The 21,288-nt window shown below is 39.1% G+C and overlaps 2 protein-coding genes across 2 annotated transcripts; one reads left to right on the top strand and one right to left on the bottom strand.

The window, feature by feature from the left end:
- Positions 1-2,680: 2,680 nt before the first annotated feature.
- On the bottom strand, positions 2,681-6,696 carry LOC133738649 (LRR receptor-like serine/threonine-protein kinase RGI2). Its single transcript, XM_062166227.1, has 2 exons — positions 3,404-6,696; positions 2,681-3,221 (listed from the first exon to the last, which is right to left on the bottom strand). Exons 1-2 carry the CDS (start codon positions 6,216-6,218, stop codon positions 2,764-2,766), a joined length of 3,273 nt encoding a protein of 1,090 aa, XP_062022211.1. The 5' UTR covers positions 6,219-6,696; the 3' UTR covers positions 2,681-2,763.
- A 6,804-nt stretch (positions 6,697-13,500) lies between these two features.
- LOC133741371 (uncharacterized) lies at positions 13,501-16,494 on the top strand. Its single transcript, XM_062169284.1, has 6 exons — positions 13,501-13,981; positions 14,237-14,351; positions 14,466-14,550; positions 15,745-15,796; positions 16,000-16,054; positions 16,244-16,494. The coding sequence occupies exons 1-6, from the start codon at positions 13,574-13,576 to the stop codon at positions 16,318-16,320; spliced, it is 792 nt and encodes a 263-aa protein (XP_062025268.1). The 5' UTR covers positions 13,501-13,573; the 3' UTR covers positions 16,321-16,494.
- The last annotated feature ends 4,794 nt before the right edge of the window (positions 16,495-21,288 follow it).

The raw sequence follows: 21,288 nt of genomic DNA, 5'->3' as shown, positions 1-21,288 counted from the left end.
CTACCATTGCCCCACAGACAACTCAGTAAGGCTTGAAAGCTATTGTACTGCTGTTTGATAATGAAAAGCTTGTTGGTTCAGCCTTTGGTAATGTATTGCGTATTATGAATTTGCATTGTCAATGGAAGCAGGTTATTCTATTGTTTGGACACTGCTGGAAAATTTGCTTTTAGCAATTCAGTTTGCGAAGGCGGGCTGTGTTGCGAGTTTGAACAATAATACTCAAGGCATCAAATGTTTTTCTAAGAGTTGACTGGCAAATGTGACTGATCTTAGTTGTTAGAAATAAACGAGGTCCATAGTGTGATCAAATGTGAGTGAGTGAAAACAATACCATAATAGTTATCCGAGATTAAGAATTTTTATTTTTTATTTCATTTTTTGTATCGAAACCTATTTGCAAACGAAACACCTGCCTTCCTCAGTCCTCAACCACAGGAGTCTCTTTCTGTAGTTTATGATAGCCATTTTGGAAGATTTGGGTTTGTGTATGTACTTTTAGCTTGTAAGCAAATAGTTAGAAAATAAGACATTAAGCTCTGAAGAGTATGCATTTTTTTTGTTGGCAGAAAAGTTATCTTATATTTAAAACAAGAGAAAAATGCAGCTACCCTCCCCAAACTATTCTGTCAAGGCCAATTTGATACCCGAATTCTCAAAAGTATCAGTGTGATACCCAAACACATATTTTGACATCAACGTGATACTTCAGTCAAAAATTTCTAACGGCTCCGTTTATTTGCTGACGTGGCAAGCACGTGGGTCCTATGTGATATTTTTATCAAGGGTAGAATAGTCTTTTACTGCTAACTAATTAAAAAAAAAAAAACGGAGCACAGAGGCACAGAGCTCCATCTCTCTCTCTCTCTCCTCTCTCTTTCTCTCCTGGTTCTGGTTTTCGGGTTTCTGGGTTTTGATGGCTTTGGAGGCTATCAGTCTCTCGCTCTCTCTCCTTCTCTCGACCCCCGTCTCATCTTTCTCACCAACTTCATCCTTGATTTCTTCGCTATCCACCATGCCTCCATATCCATAGTAGCTATTGGTACTCCTCCACAACCAGTCGATTCGGACACCAACATCGACGCCGATGATGCCACAGCAGCCGTCGATTCCGAAGACGACGAGGATCACCATCCCCAAAACGACGCCGTTGTTTCCCACTAGCAGCTGCTTCCCAACGACGAATTGTGAACCAGGGGCAGAGGGGAGTGTCATCACTCAGATTAAACGATGACGTTAATGGGGGTAGAAGTGAAGAAGAAGAAGAAGAAGAGATTGGAGGAAGTTCTGATTCGGCGATCACGAGAGCGATCAGAGAGGATGAGAGTAGCCGGAAGGCGCCGTTGACGCCGGAGAATGCGACGAGGGTTATGGGCCGGCTGCTGGCGTCTGAGTCGCAGTGGCGGAAGTGGTCGAGCGGCCTTGATGGTGGCGGACAGAATGAAAGACGCGATTTTGAGGGGGGAGAAGGAAGAGGTGGAGGAGGAGGCCTCGCATGGTTTCGGGATCGAAGTCTGGAGGTGGTTCATCTTCTTTTGCTTGAGGTGTTTGATTTGCAGGGAATCAGGGATAAGAGGTTCTGTGATTTTCGCCATTGTTGTTGAGGCAGTGGAGCTCGCTCTTTAGCTTCAACTCTTCACTCAAATCGAGCAATTGACAGTGTGTGGGAGAAGCCAAAGGTACCAAGTACCAACTGCCAAGTATTTTTCTTGGTCTAATTGTGCTCAATTGCTATCTGGATTGGTTTTGCTTTTTTGGTTATGCTGGGTTTGTTTTTAGTTCTGGTATACATGAATTCATAGTTATATGTTGCTTTGACCTGGTGATTGTGATTTTGATCGGAGTTTCTGGTATCTGTTGTTACTGACATGACGGCGGCAGTGGAGGAGGAGGACGTTGAGGCTATGGCGGCGGAGGAGGAAAGCTGCTGAGCGGAGAAGAAGGAGATCGGTTTTGGAGGAGAGGAAGACATGGGTGTCTCCGGGTGCCCAGAGCAGTTTTCTGGGTGCAGAAAGATTTGATTTTTTTTTTTTAATCATGTCACCCAACTTTCGTTTTGGGTCCGTCCGCCGGCAGTTGAATGCGAAGAACATGGATTTGTAGCAGAAATTGGAGAGGATGATGGCAACGTTGGTGATGGTTTGGGCGGAGGAGGAGAGAGAAGAAGAAGAGGACTGAGGTTGAAGAAGAAGCAGAAGCCATTTTTCTTTGATTCTTGGGTGGAGGAGAAGGAGCGGAGCTTGCGGCGGTTTGGCTAGAACAAAATCCCAGACGAACAAGAAGAAGAAAAAAAGAAGAAAAAGAAATGAAAAGAAAAAAAATGAATTAACAAAAAAAAGGGTAAATTGGTCATTTCACTTTTTTGGGGGGCCCACGTGCTTGCCACGTCAGCAAATAGGCGGAGCCATTAGGAATTTTTGACGGAAGTATCACGTTGATGTCAAAATATGTGTTTGGGTATCACACTGATACTTTTGAGAGTTCGGGTATCAAATTGGCCTTGGCAGAATAGTTTAGGGAGGGTAGCTGCATTTTTCTCTTAAAACAAACAGTAAAAGATACAAAGGATGGCCCAACTAGGCCAACCAAGACAAAAACAGAAACAAAGGCTCAAGAGTATGCATTTGATCGTAGTTTCTTCTGTTTTAAATGATTGAACTATAATTTTACTCTTACTGAATCATAGTGAAAGAGGATATCATGTCTTATTGCTACTGCACAGCATCTTTCTCTAAATAACATCAATCTATACAAATTTTACTTTTATCTGGGAAAACAAGAAGGTGAACCAATTAGAGGTTCAGATGACCTGGAGAAACTAGAACTGTGAACTGCAGTTTTCCTGTTTGTCACAGCTCCTTGGCCGAGAAAATTTGGTTTTTCACAATCTTCATTTTCATGCTTGATCTCATTGAGCATTGCTGTTACATCTTTCATTGTCGGCCTTTCCCCCGGGCAGGGATTAACACAGAGAAGAGCTACCCCAAGAACTTGAAGCATTTCTTGAATTTGTGTCCCTGATCTCAGTATTAGCTGATGATCAACAATTGATGTGAATTCTCTTTTTCTCTCTCTAAGTTCCTTATTAACCCAAGTGACAATATGATCACCCTCTGGAATCTTGTTATCTGTTGGTTCCTTCCCTGTTAGGACCTCTAGGAGCACCACTCCATAGCTATACACGTCACTCTTTTCTGTGATCCTCAAACTGTATCCATACTCTGCAATGTGGAATGTGAAAAATTCAGAGTAGGAATAGATTGGAGGCCAAATGAAGGATTTGACTTAGATGTAGGTTGAGATAAACGAAAAATTTGGAAAACTATTGAACCATATTAGTTTAATTTGAGTAACCTAAATAACATGATGAATTTAGATCATGAAACAGTATGTAAAGGACTACCTGGAGCAATGTACCCATAAGAACCTGCAACTGTGTTGGAAACTCTGCAGCATTCTGGAGAACTCAACAGCTTTGCAAGGCCAAAATCTGCAAGAAGAGATTCATACTGTGGCCCTACCAAGATGTTGTTCGCCTTAATATCTCGATGAATGATTGGAGGGACACAATCATGATGAAGATAAGCTAGGCCATGAGCTGCTCCCAGTACAATCTTGTACCTTGTATCCCAGTCCAAGAACAGCCTCTTCTCATGGAGCAATCCAGCTAAGCTCCCATTACTGATGTAATCAAACAAAAGCAATCTGGTTTTCCCATTTTTACAACAGCCCAGAAGCCTCACTATATTCTTATGCCTTATCGATCCAAGAGTATGAACTTCTGTAGAGAAAAGGTCTCTTTCTGGAAGCTCCCCATTGTTTATCGGCCATAACTTCTTCACTGCAATGAACTGTCTCGTTGGAGTCTCTACACGATAAACCATTCCTGAGCCTCCCTTCCCAACAATGTTCGAGTCTGATAGCTTAGTCACAATGTCATTAACTGAAAAATCAAGCTTTTGAAATGGGGTGAAATCCCACACCAGATCACTTTCTTCTTTACCGTTCGTCATCCCAAATGTGATTCCCCAGACTCTGACAAACAACGCTATTCCAGCAAGCATAAGAAATATAGTTGCAGTTACACTGAGAAGGATACAAATAATTAGATATCTGATGGATTTCTTGTCATGCAGGTTTCTATTTAGTTGGCACTTGTTTCCGTTGATGCATAACTCGTGATTACCAGCAAATGCAGTTGGTGGAAGATCTTTGAAAAAATTAGTACTGGGAAGTAGACCTGAAAAGTCATTGTATGAGAGATTCAGGGAGACGAGGTTGTCCAGAACCCCCAGTACTTTCAGGCTTCCTGTCAGCATATTGTGGGAGAGATCCATAGTGGCAAGTTTTGAGAGATTTGAGAAGCTTTCTGGAATGGGGCCCGTCAGAGAATTCCAGCTCAGATTCAAGAGAATATCGAGCCCTTGCAAGTGTCCAATCTCATCTGGGATAGAGCCTGTAAGTCTGTTGCTGCTCAGTTCCAACAACTGCAAATCCCTACAGAGGCTCAATGACTTGGGAATGGAACCAGTAATGTAGTTTCCATTGACCACCAGTTTGTTCAAGGATTTCAGCTTCCCCCAATGTTCAGGAACTGTGCCTTCTATTTGGTTCATGGACAGGTCTAAAACATTAAGACCAGTAAGGAATTGGAAAGACGAAGGAATCCTGCCTCGGAGCTCATTTCCATGCAAATCAACCATTTCTAGGTGGGAGCAGTCTCCTATTTCAGAAGGAATTTTCCCAGTAAAATGATTTTCTGACAATTCTAGGAAGCTTAATCTCTGCAGGAGCCGAATTCCGGATGGTATCTGACCTGTGAAGTTGTTTGATCCGAGGCGTAAGCGGATCAAATTGGTACAGTTACCAATATTGGTTGGAAGTTGTCCTGAAAATTCATTTGAAATCAGCAACAGTTGTGTTAAGTTCTTGAGGTCAAACAGAGAACTCGGCACTGATCCACTGAGGAGATTATGTGAGAGATCCAATGCTTGAAGTTTCTGACAGTTGGCCAGCTCAGTTGGTATGCTTCCTTGGAGCTGATTCTGCCAGGCAAAGAAAAGAGTAAGTTCTTTTAGTTGCCCAATGACAGGTGGAATTGTACCCGAAAATCTGTTGTTATCCAATTCCAGTTGCTTTAAACTGGAAAAATTTCCAAGTAAAGGCGGTATGCTGCCTGATATCTGATTCTCAGATAGAAGAAGCTCCTCCAATGCCACCAAATTTGCAAGAGACAAAGGAACCTCACCACTCAGAAGATTCAACGAGAAATCGACTACTTTCAATTTTGAACAGTTCCCTAGTGTGTCTGGGATGCTTCCATTGAGATTGTTCTTCCACAGTAGCACTCTTCTGAGTTTTTTCAACAGACCAAGTTCACCAGGAATTTGACCAGCAAGCTGGTTATCATACAGAAACAAATTTTCTAAGGATGAACAGTTACCAATTTCTGGTGGAATCTCACCTGAGAGATTTGCTGTATAAATTGAAAGAGTTTGGAGATTCTTAAGTTCTCCTATGCTGCTTGGAATTTTCCCCGTGATTCCTGTAGCTGCAAGGCCAAGGAAAGTTAGTCCCTTGCAGTTTGATATCTGCATTGGAATTTCACCTTGAATGTCAGGATTCCCGCCTGCACGGAAGATTTCCAGAGCCCACAACTTGCCTATTTCAGCAGGAATCTTTCCAGATAGCTGGTTATCGTACAGTTCAAGTTGTTGAAGCTCTGAACAGTTTCCAATTTCTTTTGGAATTGCACCATCCAAGGAATTTGAATTCAGTGATAACAACTGCAGTTGTGATAATTTTCCCATCTCCTGTGGGATGTAACCTCTTAGAGCATTGAAGCTGAGAACCAGGGTGATGAGTGATGACAAGTTTCCAATTGCCTGTGGAATTTCTCCACTGAGGTTGGCGTTTGAGATTACAAGGGTGGTGAGATGATTAAAGGTGAGTAGCTGGATGGGGAACCTGGTTTGTATATTGATTGAGGTTATTGTGATTTCTGAAACAAATCCTGCTTCAGAACATCTGATATAATCCCATTTGCATGGATCATAGGCAGTTGGATTCCAGGAAGAAAAAAGGGCAGCTGAGGAAGAAGAGTTGAAGGTTGAAAGCCATGAAAGCAGGGAGAGACCCTCTTGGTTCAGAGCAGAGATGGCAGGAAATAGAGAGATGTTGAGAAACAAGAGAATAATAGTGATTGCATTAGTTGACATGATGAGGTGAATCTCTGCATCAAGATCTCTGCATGTGTATGCTGGTATATTGAAATCAACGGGTTTTTTTCTTCTTCAAATCCTTCAAACTGCTATTTTATTGGAAATAGACTAAGAAATGGGGCTTTGGAGGGACAGATTAGTTTATGGTCCCAAAAGTACTTAAAGAGTATGAAGGGTCCTAATTGCAAGTTTTATGATTGGGAATTATCAGAGGGGCTTGTCTTCTATGAATAATTGACAACTTTATAATTATTCACCTTATTTCCCTTTGGTCGTATAGTTTTTTGTTTTGCCACTGCTAACATTTTGGAGCATCATGGTTATCATGTGAGGCAACCACTACAGGACAGCATAAGAAAGATTTCGTTAAGCTTTTCTTGCTTTCATTGTTCACCAAGTTTTGATGCCATCGTTTGTAGTGTCACAATTGGGTGGCCTGAAGGATGATACCAAAACAAAATTGGTGTAATATCATCTTGGAGCGTTTGAATTTTTTCAGTTATTGAAGTTTATACCCAATTATACAGCAAGTACGGTAGATATTAATTACTTTCTGCCCTCTTCTTTCATTATCAAATTGTTGTGCAACACGAGTGATTCATATGTTATTTGTAGTACAAATTCTTGTGTACAACTGTTGTATGCAACATTTCTCTCACGATGATTGATTAATTCACCATTACGTTATCCACTGAACCAGAGAAATGGGGGTTTATATAACTTTTCATACCAAAGTTATACCATGGACTTTATAAATTTTTCATCCTCTTGATTTGTGATCCTGGGTTATAAATTTCTGTTATACTGTTTCTCTTTTTAATTCATCAAAGTGTTTGATTGATTCATTCTAATTCACTTATTACGATTGCACATCTTTTAATAGCATAACAATCCAAATCAGGAAAATGACTAAGCAGCCCTCCCCAACAAAAAAAAGAAAAAAAGTTTTAAATTTAAAGAGATGAGACATCAACCTTTTACATGATCTATATCAGTATGGTGAGGACTCGATTTCATCTTGTATTGTTAAAGTTGTTCATCTTTTCCTTTCCCATATATGCATGAACCTTCCCAATACCCCAATAAAAAGTAGCATATAGCTATATTTGGCTTTGCCCACAAAATCTAGTTGTAAAATCTTTGCAAGCACCTCCTTGTCTTCATTGGATATTTCTTTCTGATCCATTTTATCAGATTAGTTTTCCTTTTCAAGGTTGATGCTAAATGAATACTTATGGGTCTAGGGAAGAAGACAAAGCACACCAGAGCATGATTTTTGTTTCAATTATTTCAAGAAATGGAAGTATATGATTTAACTCCACTAGTTTCTAAGATAGTTCTATGACTCTCTCTCTCTCTCTCTCTCTCTCTCTCTCATAGTGAGGTGTGGTACAGTGAGGCTTAAAAACTGTTGGGAAGCCCTAGTCAATGATGACATTGATTCATTGAAGGGAGTCTTGGGAATATAAGAAACATACAAACAGAAAAGACTAAGGAAAATGATATATCATTAGCTACAGTAGGTCTCAGAAAGATATCTACACATTGTGAAATGAAAACTAGTGGGATATATAGCCGTATGATCATGGCCCTATGTGCTTCTTGTTTGGGATAAGTTATGTATGGAGGGTGGAGGGTGGAGGGTGGGAGCAAGTGATCCCCCAACCACACTTAATTGAAGCTACACAGTACTCCAGTTCTATACTTGCATTTGTGAGGGAAATGAAATTGCACCAATTCTATGTTATTTAAGCCATTTTAAGGATGAGTTTTTAGAACAATTCAGTGTCTACGTTCCCGTTTCAAAGAATATTGTTGCAAAAAATATGTGAAACTCGAAAATCTTCAATCATTCAAGTGTCATTTTATAAATGAATTAGCATGCATGATGTTTCTGATAAAACAATACATATGTAAATTTGTGCTAGCTAGCTAAAGAATTAGATAGCTAAACAAGATGCTCTTCTTGTGGCTGCAATCCTTTCTAAGGTGGTTCTTCGTCAGTTTTTTAAGCTTAACCACTTGTGAGTTGGGTTTTGCTCATGACTTTATGGTTTGGCCTCTTCTGCTTAGGACACTACTGCCGCCTCCCGTGACTCTTCACCATCGGAATCTTTCCTTTCGATAAATTCACTCCTCTAGCTGTTGTAGTGAGCTGGATTCTCCTGTGGGCGGGCGACAGTGTCATGGTTAATTGGTTATGATATTTTGATAATTAGTGCTAGAGTGCTTTAAGGAGAATGTCATGTATGTTCTTGTTAGAGCCAATTTACCGGCTAGCGGCTTAATGAGAAATCTCTTATCGATTTATGTATTTTTTAAGTCGATGAATCGAATTATGCACTTACATAAGAATCTTGATTTTTCTTAAAAGAAGAAGCCCTACATGTAGTGACACGTACTCAATGATCATGCATCACTACATAGAAGGTCGACAAATCTAAGACATGTGAAGCAAGAAAAAAAGTGGCCCGAAGAAAGGCATGCAGTGATGCTAGCTATATAACAGCCTAAAAGGGAGATGGAGATGGCTTTTGTGGCCGGGGAAGTGCCTGGCCGGCCGTCTCTTTGCTTCATCATACATGGAAGCAACAAAAACAAATTGTACAGTAATTCTACTGTCGTGTTTCATGAAATCCAACCAACTGCCAAAGGATTGGCTGGCCTTTGATCGAGATGCATGCATGATATTTATAAACATAAAGCATCTTATTACATATAACTTGAGTGCTGTTTGGACAACTTGAACTACATGCAACCAAGAATCAAAGCAAAACTCAATCATAACTGCCCTACGTACTACTAGCTGCTTAAAGAATTTTTTATTTTTCACTTTCGTTATTCAAAGAGATTTTTTTAGTAAAGTAATTAAAAGAGATCGAGGGAGACGGAGATGAGAAAGAAAAGATAAAAACAAAATTTTGATCGAAAGAGATTGAACGATCGTCAGTTACAACCAAGATGCTAAAATGCATGTAAACGTTGCTCTCGAGCAAACATGACCCTAATTAGTATCATGTTACACAATAAACCTACTGCTAAACCCCAAAAGATTTATAGTTAAAACCGTAATACTCCAGAAATTCATTATTATTTTCTAAAGATTTCCCGGAATTTATTCGGTGATCGTGGTACGAGTATGTAGTTCGAGGTTGATGTGGAAGTATTTCGAACAATTATTCGCTCGGAATGCTTCGATTCAAATGTTGACTTTTTATATGTTAGGATTTTGTGAAAACTTCCTTCACGAAAGTTGTAGAGAACGTCGATACAAGTTCGTGAACATGCGGAATGCAAAAATCGGAGTTTGTATGAAGAAGTTATGGCCATCGGACAAAGTTTCCATTTTGGTTAAATAGAAAAAATTCCAAAAAAAAATCAGAAAAACCCTAAAGTTTCCATTTTCGGAATCTTTTTCTCTCTCCTCTCTCCTGAGCTTTTCCGAGCAGCCAATTTCGTCCAGCTGTTTCTCTGCCGTCTGGCCATCGTTGGCCGCCCCACGGATTGCCTTCGCTTCGTCTCTCCTCCCTCTACACGTCTGTGGTTGTATCATCGCTCGATTTGAGCTGTGGAAGGTGCAGCACGGCCAGGAACATCTGTGGCGGCGCAACATCGGGGGCTCGTCGGAACTCACGTTTCCAGCCACCTCAGGTGACGATTCTTGTAGGCTTTTGGAGCCCAGAGGATGTAGATGCTTTCTCCCCAAGCGGCTTGCATCGATTCAAAGCGTGGAGGTTGAATTTTGGAGATTGGCATTCTAGGGTTCATCGAATTTCAGAGTTTTCGAGGTAAATTCCGGCCATATGGCTTCGATTCAGACTTTGTGCTAGATATGAATGTTGATGTACATGTTAAGAGGAAGATTTTGGCATAGGTTTCGCCGCCCAATTCAGATATTGACGGCGACGCTACCACCATCTGTGGCGGCGCTTTCTGGCCACTCCAGGGACAGTTTCTATTCCTGGTTACGAACTACTCGTCGATACGAGCATTTCGATATACAACACTTACTTTTTGGAGATCGTATGAGCATGTTAGGGTTTTAGCGTTTTGGATTGGTTTTCTATCCGTGAGGATCCGACCGTTCAATCGACTTGTAGCTTTGATATATTGATCGTATAAGTACTCCGGAGACCTTAGGTGGTCTTGGATAAAGTTTCGCTTTGATTGACATTATTTTTAGGGTTTTAGTTCAAACGGGGGTTCAAAACTTAATCGCTTTTGATTCGTGTACTAAGTTGTCACGTATATTACTTAGGTGATTAACGAAGCATGTTCGATACCTTATCTCGGCTGTAAGAGAAGACCCAGCGGGATTTAAAGGTGAGTAAATCTCACGGTGTTTCGGTTATTAAATTAGTTATATTTTAATTTAGTAGATTAAATTGCTAGCATCTAAAATCATATTTATCGAAATAAATAATTTATTTTAAAATATATGAACTTGATCGACAACATACAGTTCAAGGGTAAGTTAAAACATGGTTTTGATACAAAATAATTTTCGAGTAGTTAATTTATAAAACTATAGTTGGTATTAGTGGCATCCCTGAGCGGATGACTACGTATATATATATATTTACGTGAAATATATATCTTGGTGGAACTGGGCATGTTGTTCACTTTTGTTGTGCGATGTGATATTGAGGAAAATAAATGGAATTTGAAAGAAAATAGGTTTTTGTCGGTTTGAGCTTTGATTTAGATGTGTACGATTTTGATGATAGTTTTGAGATGGGAACATATTATTTTGGAATTGGTTTCACTATTATTTTGAGGTTGTTGGAGATGAGGAAATTAACAACATTATGTGATAACCAGTGTGGTGATCTGTGTGATGATTTTGTATAAATGATGTGGTTGATTTTGTGCAAATGATGTGACTGATTTTGTGTAAAGGACGTGGTTGATTTTGTGTAAATGATGTGGCTGATTTTGTGTAAATGACGTGGGTGATTTTGTTTAAATGAATTGGATTGTTGTTGAGTGATTAATGTTGAGATTGATGTTGTGGTGATTAGAGTTATAAATGAATAAATGTGTATTGATTTCTAGTATTGAATTGTTTGTTTTCTTTCGAAATCTCCTGAACTAAATTATATGCAAGGATTACTATTTTCTAAATTGATTTATTTTAAAGTAATCTCCTAAACTAAGTACCTGCAGGGACAAACTAAGTAGCGTCGTTGACATGAAACTAAATAAAAGTTGTTTTTTTTTTTTCTCAATATGAGAGCTCTTGCTCTCTCACCCTTGCGGCGACTAACCCTAGGGTTTGGCCGTTTGATTTCCTTGGCCTGCGCCGATGGCGTCTGCGGTCCATTGGCTTCGCGAACCTCTCTTCTTCAACCATCTGGTTGCTGCACTCTAATCTCAGCGTCTTGGCATTGGGGTTCAACCCCGACGGGTTTTGCCCGTGTCACTGCTGCTTTCTGTTTCAGTAATGGCGGGGGACGGCGGCGTGGTTGGTGGATCCTAATCAGACATAGGATCCCAGTCCTTTCATGGGAAGAGGTACGAAGTTCGGGTCCTCTCCGATGGTGGCGACTTAGCGTCTTAGTGTCGATCTGTTGCTTCGGCGGTGGATGGTGACCCCGTGTGCAGATCCTCTCCGGCAGCGGTTCTGGATGCATTTGGTTTTGCCGCTGGGATCTTTGGAATCTGAGGGTTGGAGGATTTGCGCTTCGGCCTCCAGGTGGCTATGGGATTCTCGATCTGGTGTACGCTTGGCGTTATCAGAGGTGAAACGGTGTAGCTCCGGGGAGCGACAATGCATATCTGGAAGGATGCTCAGATGTTTGGGTGTCCAGATTTGCGCTGGAACCAGGGTGCCCAAGTGGTTGGGTGCCCAAATGAGATTAAGTTGGGCCTGGGCGTTTGTCAAGTTTGCCTCGGCAGATTTGATTTTGGATTCAGGCCGGATTTGGATCCGAATTTGGGACCCGGGTCGTATTCAAATCCGGATCTTGGATCCGAGACAGCTGCTCATATTGATATGGTATTTGTTCTGGTTCTTGGGAGTTCGTTTGTTAATTTTCGAGTTTTTGACACCCTCGGTTACTTTCGAACTCCCGGTGAGCGAATCACCTCTCCTAGGTGATCATATCACCGGTTATGGTTACAGTTACAGTTACTATTATATTTACACTGCTCTCGTGACATATGCAGTGCAGCGATGTCATCCGACATCAAGTCACATGGTTAACTTTCATTTTAGATGCGTCTGTGCATCTTGCTATCCTTTATTGTTTTCCTCCTTTATAGATGCGTTTGTGCATCTTGTTATGCTTTATTGTTTTCCTTTCGATGCTTTTGCATCGCTCCATGTACTTCTCAGTTTCATCTAATATAGTTTGTCGTTTGTCCCTTCAAAAAAAAAAAAGTATCTGCAGGGACTACTACTTCTTTGTATTGTCTTATCTTCATGTGATCACCTAAACTAAATCATATGCAGGGTTTACTATATTATTTAAATTGGTTGACTTTAATATTCCGGTCTACTATTGTGGTTTGAGTTTACTCATATGAGCTGTCAAAGGCTTACCGGGTTTGTTGTTGTAACCCGGTGCACTATTCAATGGTGTAGGGGTTGACCTTGCAGGTTAGGGTAATCGTGGCTGGCGTAAAAGTGTTGATGTCGCAACTGTAGGTGTTCGGAAGCTAATTTTGTTGCTTTGACCTTTTTCAGACTTCTGTTTGTAGCAAGCTCTGAGGGAGCATTTACTTATTATTTTGTTAATGCAATTTAATTCGTAAACTTATGTAATGTAATATATGACTCTAAAGAACGAGTCTGTATTGACATTGTGAGTTCGGAACTTAGTAGTACACTTGTTTTAAAAAGAAAATTTTCTTGATATTTAGGATCAATGTTTGATTAATCGCGCCCTATATATTTTGTTTTTTTATTTGATTTATTAGTTGTGCTTGAAAATCGGGGCATGACAAAAACAACCAACAATCTAGATCAAACTCACACGATTCTAATAATATGCTTTATCCTTGATTTTCAGTGTACGTCTTGGTTGCTCACACCAGCACTACTTTTACATTCATGTATGCAAAAATCCAGCCCAACATTCTCAATCCAAGTGTCCAACCACTGCAATTCCAGAACCAATATTGGGACATATTTTAACATAAAATTGAACCAACTAAAGCCCATAAAGACATTAAGGATTTAGGATTCTTTGCCTGATTTGCAAGTATAGAATGCAGCACATAAAAGTGGAGATGGAGCATATCAGGAACATCAATACTTTGCCTCGTATGGAGTTAACCAGCTGATCTCATTCATTGCATATGTAATAATCCATCTGTCTCTCTCACAAATTGTCTACATTCTGAAATCCATGGCCTCACTAACCCAACATTCAATAGGAGCTTATTGCCTCAGATCAAAGAAAAGCTCCATCAACATCAACACAACTACTGCTACTGCAGCAGTCAATGCGAAAAGTCATAAGGCCAGTAGTACTTCTTTTCAGTTACCATTGACCATCGAAAAGACGGCTTCGATTACGATTTCAAATGTTAATGGAAAAAAACGCAAAGATGAACAATGGAGAGTGTTCGGAAGTGATGATGATGGATCGTGTGGGATAGCACCTATGCCAGCACCTCCTTCTGCCGGGGAATTGGCTAAAGATTTCTACAATGCCATCAATTCCAAGGACATAAGCAAATTGGATCCACTTCTATCAGATAACTGCCAGTATCAGGATCTTGTGTTTTACGTTCCCTTTGAAGGAAAAAAACAGGTTGGTTTTTTATTCTTTCTAGCTTCATCTCATACGTTTTCTCCGATTAGAAATTTTTTTGAAAGAGCAAATACGTACGATTTAACATTGCTATTTTAGGTACCAACTTTGTATCTACTTCTGTCATTCTATTGGAAGAACGTCTTGGTTCCACACATAATAATTTCTCTACTCACAATCCTTTTCTCATTAGACCTTTTCAGCATTGTTTGGTTAATTCAATGAATTGAAGAATTTGTGCAATGTATATAACAGGGTGTTATCCCCTTCTTTGCCAAGATGATGGATGCAATGGGACCCAACATTGTTTTCGTCATTGATAATGTCACGGAAGGCGCAAAATTGACTTCCAGTGTAATTTGGCATCTAGGTAAATTTTTAAGGTTGTAAATTTTGTTAACATGGAGTTCTTAATAGTTAATATGTAGTTTTTTTTCCCTCTAATTAAGGTTAATATGCAGTTCTTGACTTTGTGAAATTACAGAGTGGAAACATAAAGTTATACCCTTCGCCACGGGCTGCACATTCTTCGAATACGAAGAATATGAAAATGGACGTCTCTTGCTTAGGTATTCTTTCCTGTTTTCGAATAACCTTAAACTTGATCATGATCAACCAATATACTTCAGCTATTCTCCTAGCTAGATTTACGTAGTCTACTATTGAATACAACTAATTTATATTTTTATGTCGATGCATTAATGCACATACACTAAAGTATAAAACCTAAATAGTATGGCAAAATATGCACTTATTTGAAATAATAACATAACCATTCAAAATGTCTACCATCTGGTCTAGTGGTATAAGTTTTCTCGTTATAAATGAAGGGGTTGCGAGTTCGACTCACAACAAACTAATTGTTGTATATAAGTTTAATTTTTTTTTTTTTAAATCTCAACTAGTTATTTTAACTTATGAGTTATGCTCATCCATGGCAACAATCCCTTTCCAATCAAAACGTCACAACTAGTGATGCGCAAAAGATTTTTGCACCTACTTTTAAAAAATTATCATTAATGGAGACACAATTCGTTGTTTTAGAGCCTCCAAACAATGTATAATTTGAATGTATGAACTTTGTTGCAGATTAAAAGGCTAAAAGAGAAAATTCTAGAACCCTTATTAAGTTCTTAGTTTAAATTTTATTCAAGGTTTGGTTGGAGGATGAGAGTTTTTGGGTGGGAGATCGACGGTGATTTTTGGTTTTGTCTTTTTTGTTTTTTTCCTTCTTTTCTTGAGTTTGGGTTATTAGTTTATTGCTGCTTTTTTTTTCTTTTCCTGGGTTACTGCTGCATGTTTCTTAGTGACTTAATTGTTTATGCTACTTTGGCTGTAGAGGTTTTGTTGTCGATGGTTAGTTTTACTATCTCCAAAGTGGATTATTATATCCTCCTTTTTTTGTTGCGGTTACTACTGCATGTTGCTTAGTGAATGAGAGGGTCATGACCATTTGATTCATGAATGAAAGTTTTAGAAATTTTGTTGGGTAAAAAATAAAAAAAATGGAGTTGTAGTAAGTGAATTAGAAGTATCATTAGCAATTTATTGTTTTGTATCTGAATAATATAATTTAGGTTATAATAGAAATTCAAAAGGAGGTTTAATAAGCAAACTTTTTTATTTAAAAGCAGAAAAGAGGTGTAGAGAGTATGAGATGTCAAATGAGTAAATTTGGAGGTCTCAACAGAAATCTCATTTTCTCTTGTTCTTTTTAATGTATTACCTTGCTTAACAGTTAAGAAGATAATCTATGTATGCAGGAAAGCAACCGGCATGGCAGAAATCCCATTCAAACCTGGTGATTTCGTATTGGTACGGATCAATTATTATCCTTTATAATATATGGTTCATCAGAAGAGCTTCTGCCATAGTCCCGCCGCTATAGCATAGACATATCAAATTTTTCACAAATTCAATGGTGAACGATCGAATCTGGAGTTTGTCGTTCTCTAAAGTCCTATATAACTTTCATAATTCATTGATTGACTGACCTTGTTTATTACATACATCTGCAGAAAGTTTTAAAGTCAGCAAGTACCTTCTTCGATCTCTACCCAATGGCAGCAGAAGGTAAGCATCGATTCAGTGAAATACTCCATCCTTAGTCCACAAGTTGATAGACAAAGATAATTATTACTTGAAGTTGTAGTGTACAGGATGCAATTAAATTAAAAGTCAGCAACAATCCAAATCCTATATTTTGAAAGGAAAAAGAAAACTGTTCTTTCTTAATGATTGCTGGTTGGTTTTCCGTTGCAGCTTTATTGAAATCTCATGAGGATGAACCGCACGAAGGATTATCTTCATTACTAGATAAGCTTTTCGGCAAGCGCTGAACTGAAGTACATGCAACTAAGAAGTGAAATTCAAAGAGTACTGGCAAAATTGTAGTCAGAGATATGGGCCAAAACATCTTTATATGGTTCTATTCTATAATTCTATATATGTTACCATTTGAATAAGAGTGTGGCTATTGTCACTCTACTAATTACTTCGTTCACCCTACAAAATTCTAATTCATTGAAAAAATAAAATACTCTAATATAAAATTACAATAAATGACAATATCTTATTAAAAATTACAATTTATTATTACACCCCTACAGTACAACAAATAGATCAATTTCCTAGACAACTCGAGAGCAATGACACACGCCTCACACACCTCTTTCTAAAATCCTAGAGCTCTGCTAGGGTTTGTTCGTTTCAGCTTCTTAGTCGCCGGAGAGAGTAAAGGGTGGCCGCCATGGCCGGGCTTCTGCATCACCCTCTAATCTCTCTCTTCATCTCCTTTTCTACCAAGTGTCCACAAAACCATGTTACTATAATTTCCTAGACAGCTCGTTGCAACCCATAACCTTGAAACCTAAATATGCTATCCTATCCTACCTAGTTCACTCATTACCTACAAAAAGCAATTTGCCTTCAATTCATTTTTCAAGGAGATACGCACCTTTGCATGCTTGATCTCTGCATTAATGCTAGCATTTTCCGGGAAAAATTCTCAGCTCGAGGTAGATCGGCAACTGGTAGGTCACTCTATTTGCTAATCATTTCCAAATCTAATGACCAGGTATGTCTTCTCTCTATCCCATTTATTTATTACTACCCAAGATTCTTAAGGAATAGCTCTTGGTTCCAATGCTCAGAGAGGTTACTGAAACGTTACCTCTACTCTCTGAGGGACTATAGGGTGGTATCAGAGCAACTTCAACAGCTTCCCTATAATTTATGTATTATAGGGAAGCAAAAGTCAAAGCTTTAGCCTCTTTTTCTTCTCCAACTCCAACAGATTCCCTATTTTACAACAATCTCTAAAATCTCCATATTCTTCCTTAAAATTTTAGAGTTTGCTGTAAATATAGGAATTTGGTTTTCTCTTTCCTCACTTTCCCTAAAATAGGGATAGTTATAGGGAATCTGTTGGAGCAAAAGAGGCTTATTTTTCCCTAAAGTATAGAAAAATCAAATTATAGGGAATATGTTGGAGTTGCTCTCATGCCCTAGAATCCACTTGCATTTACTCAGACTATTGAGTGATGCTCTTTTGTGTTTCCGATGGCATGCGTGCCTTGTTCTTGTTTCCAAACAACGTTTTTCATCTTCTAATCCAGACTCAGATGATACTATTTATTGGTACTTCTTTAAGATTTCTGGTTCCTCAAAACCCTAGCTCTATCTCTCTGTTTTAAACCTTAACCTTGCAACAATGGCATTCAGCCCTAATGCTAAAGCCCAAGCTAACTCTTCTAGAGCAAGAGTCCCCACTGTTTTTAACCTTTATCCAAGACCAAATACTAGAATGAGCCCCCTTTTGTCACCAACATTGATGACACAAGGATTGTTGTGGAAAGGAACCAAACCCAAGTCTTTGTTCCCAAAGATCCTATCTCCCACAAAGAGCATCTCAACAACTATTGTTTGCTAGCCAAAATCTTTCACAAGAAGGTCTCTACTAGAGGTGGCAAACGGGCTGCTAAGCACGATCACTGCACAGGCCCGACACGTTTAAAAGCAGCCCGAAACGGCCCAAGCCCATTAGTGGTCTGGCACGACCTGAGCACGTTAGAATAATGAGTCAGGCTGGGTCTAATAATATTGGCCCATTGGCTCGGCCCGGCCTGAGCACAACATATTGTGAGCTGACTCGTTACAAACACAAAATTTCATTTTATTTTTAAAAAATTAAAAAACTACAATGATGAGATTGTTAAAGGAAAAACACATTATGTGTCTTCGTCAAAGTAACTAACGAAGAGGGAATTAAGGAATTAGCGATTATAGCTCAATCAACATTTACTGTCATTATTATAATTGATATTTTCATTGTAATTCTATTCCTATATAAAGAGACTATCAAATGAAATGAGCAGACCAATTCCCATTAACTTTTACACGTTATCAGCACCAGTCTCTAGCCCTAGTTTAGAAAAAAAAAAAAAAAACAAAACCCTAGAATTTTTTTTTCTTCTTGCTGTTGCTAGCCCACAAGGGCCTCGCCTAGCTCCCCATTTGTGCACACACACCGCGCCTCCCTTGTGTGCACACCCCGCCTCCCTCCCACCTGCCCAGCCCCCACATTCGCTCACCTGCAACGGCGCTGCTGCCCTACGCTTGCTGCGCAGATCCCACTTGTCGCTGCTGCATCCCAGCGTCTCCAGCCTGCCTCATGCCTAGCAGACCTGCCGAAAAAAAAAAAGAAAGGGGAACAGAAAACCAGAAGGACGAAGAAGACGTGAAGAAGAAGAGAGAAAAGAAAAAAAGAAGAAGAAGAAAAAAAAAAAAGGGTGACCCGACCCAAAGAAAAGAAGAAGAAGAAGAAGAGGCAGGCCTTGCGGCCAAGAAAAAGCAAAGAAGAAAAAAACAAGAACAAGGCCCCATGGCCAACAGTTGAAAAGAGAGAGGAAGCGGCCCAGTTTTTTTCTCAAGCCCAAAAACATCGCTACGCACGCCTGCATCAACACACGCGTGCGCTAGGATCGTTTATTTTGTCTTCTTGAAACCAAGTATGTTCTCTTTTATTTATTTAATTTCATACTCCGGTGAATTGTGGAATCAGCATGCCTTGTGAATCTTACATAATTATGTTTAAGCATGCTTTAAATATGTTACTGTTTATGTTTTTATTATGAAATTTTGAGCATGTTTTGTGAATTTTATTTACGTTTATATAATTATTCCTATGCATGCCTTGATATTATAATTGTTACTACCTTCTACAATTGTTTTATTCAGCATGTTATATAACTAAAGCATGTTTTAGCAAGTTTTACTATTGTTTACTGCCCTATATAATTTTTTTTATATGCTATGTTTTATTCATTATTAAACGTGATAAAACATATAAATTGCGTTTTGCCATGATAATGAAAATTCATGCGCATTATACATACACATTTACCGTGATAAAACATTTTCACATAGCATCGGAAAAAAAATGTGACCATTACGAATCTTGGATTCTTGGTCTTGAAATCTAATTCATATTCTTGGAAAATAATTCACATGGATGTCTTTATGACTGCGTAATTTATATATCTTCTCTCTTGTTTATGTAGATGGCTGATCCAACTCGACCTGAATTTGACATTTTAGAATCTGAAGGACTTGAGTACCATCGTTGGATTTCTGATGTGGAAACTGCCTTTGTGGTAAAAGACTACGCTGCCACCATTACCGACCCCAAAGACGATGTACCGTCTAACAAGGTGAAAACAAGTGCCTTAATGTTTTTAAGGTGACATATTGATCCTAGCCTACGTTGGGAGTACCTTCAGTTGAAGACACCCAAATAACTGTGGGATGCCCTTAAGGGACGTTTTGGGAACATTCATGACACCTTGCTCCCAGAGCTGACCGTTCAGTGGAATGAAATCCGCTTGCTTGACTACAAAAGAGTCAATGACTTCAACAAGGACATGTTGCGCTTAAAGGCACGTCTCAATTTTTGTGGAAGGGAACTCACAGAAGATGATATGATCCAGAAGACTCTTTCTACTTTTCCTACTTCAGCACTTATATTAGCGAACCAGTATAGGCTGGAGTATGACAACAAAAGAATCACAACCTTCAATAAGCTGATCAACCTACTGCAAGTGGCTGAGAGGCATAATGAGGTTCTTTTGAACAACAATGTCAGGCCCGTCGGGACAAAGAAAATTCCCGAGGCTAATTATGGCAAAGTGAAAGGTGGAAAGAACCCCAATGCAAAGAGGGTGGGACGTGCTTATCCCTACCCACGTGGCAACAATGCACCACGTGAAAACGGACATGGGGGTTGGGGTATGGGTCGTGGAGGCCCTCCCAATGTATGGCGCAGAGATGGTGGTGCTGGCCCTAGTGGTCATGAGAACAAGGTGCAAAAGGCATCTAAGAACCCTTCAGTCAAAAAGGAAAGAGTTGGTAATGAACCATGCTATAGGTGTGGAGTTATTGGGCATTGGTACAAGAACTGCCAAGTAAGCAACAGAGTAGCAGCCACTTACAAGAGGTATAGGGAGTCTAAAGAACAAGAGGCTTACTATATGGAAGAAGAAGGCAATGACCCAGACGTCAACCTCACAATTGCAGACTTCAATGGTAACAAGGAACTTGCTCAGTCAATGGATGCTCTAGATTTTGACTAATCTGCTTTATTTATTTTATTTTCCAAAGACAATTGTGAAGACATAATGCCTCATTTTTAATTAGACTATTGCTTGGTCTTAAAGTTTATTTCAATAATGGTTTGATGAATTAGATTTCTGAACAAGACCTTGATTTGATTATCGTTGGCTTATTAATGAATTTCAGATTTTATTCTGAAGTATTGAATTATTCGATTTTATTTACTACACATATTTACATGGTTCAAAATAGCATTATAAAGATGTAAAGCAATACATCTAGAGAAAAAATTATTCGAATGAAAAGATTATCATTCTACCTAAAATAGAAATACTCTAAAGAATATGAGATATATTTTTCGAATTAATTAATAGGATTAAATTCAGTTTAGTCCCTCAAAATTTAGGCCAAACATCAGTTTGGTCCCTCATCTTTTTTTTTTAATCAAACTCATCCCTGATCTCTCAAATTGCATCAATCTCATCCAAAATTTGAATTTGGCTCGAAAGATGACGTCATGTGCTGAGTTGGAGCCGACACAGGGACCCACTTTTCAGATTTTAGAATGGCAAAATGGACATTTCCAAATTAATCTAATTTCTAATTTTTTTCTCTAATTTTCTCTATTTTCTTCTCTCTCTCTCTCTCTCTCTCTCTCTCTCTCTGTCTGTCTCTGTCTCTGTCTCTCTCTCTCTCTC

This window comes from Rosa rugosa, chromosome 3, assembly GCF_958449725.1.
Source record: "Rosa rugosa chromosome 3, drRosRugo1.1, whole genome shotgun sequence".
In the NCBI taxonomy this organism is placed as follows: Eukaryota; Viridiplantae; Streptophyta; class Magnoliopsida; order Rosales; family Rosaceae; genus Rosa; species Rosa rugosa.
The sequence above is the reverse complement of the archived record's forward strand: the minus strand, read 5'-3'. Positions and strand labels throughout refer to the sequence as shown.

What these genes read in the sequence shown, in the direction of transcription:
- LOC133738649 (XM_062166227.1), bottom strand. Translation starts at nt 6,218, where the DNA reads ATGTCAACTAATGCAATCACTATTATTCTCTTGTTTCTCAACATCTCT. An exon ending in TTATGGGTACATTGCTCCAG is followed by an intron (nt 3,222 to 3,403) that starts GTAGTCCTTTAC and finishes TCCACATTGCAG; the next exon opens with AGTATGGATACAGTTTGAGG.
- LOC133741371 (XM_062169284.1), top strand. Translation starts at nt 13,574, where the DNA reads ATGGCCTCACTAACCCAACATTCAATAGGAGCTTATTGCCTCAGATCA. An exon ending in CAGTGTAATTTGGCATCTAG is followed by an intron (nt 14,352 to 14,465) that starts GTAAATTTTTAA and finishes GTGAAATTACAG; the next exon opens with AGTGGAAACATAAAGTTATA. An exon ending in AACCTGGTGATTTCGTATTG is followed by an intron (nt 15,797 to 15,999) that starts GTACGGATCAAT and finishes ATACATCTGCAG; the next exon opens with AAAGTTTTAAAGTCAGCAAG.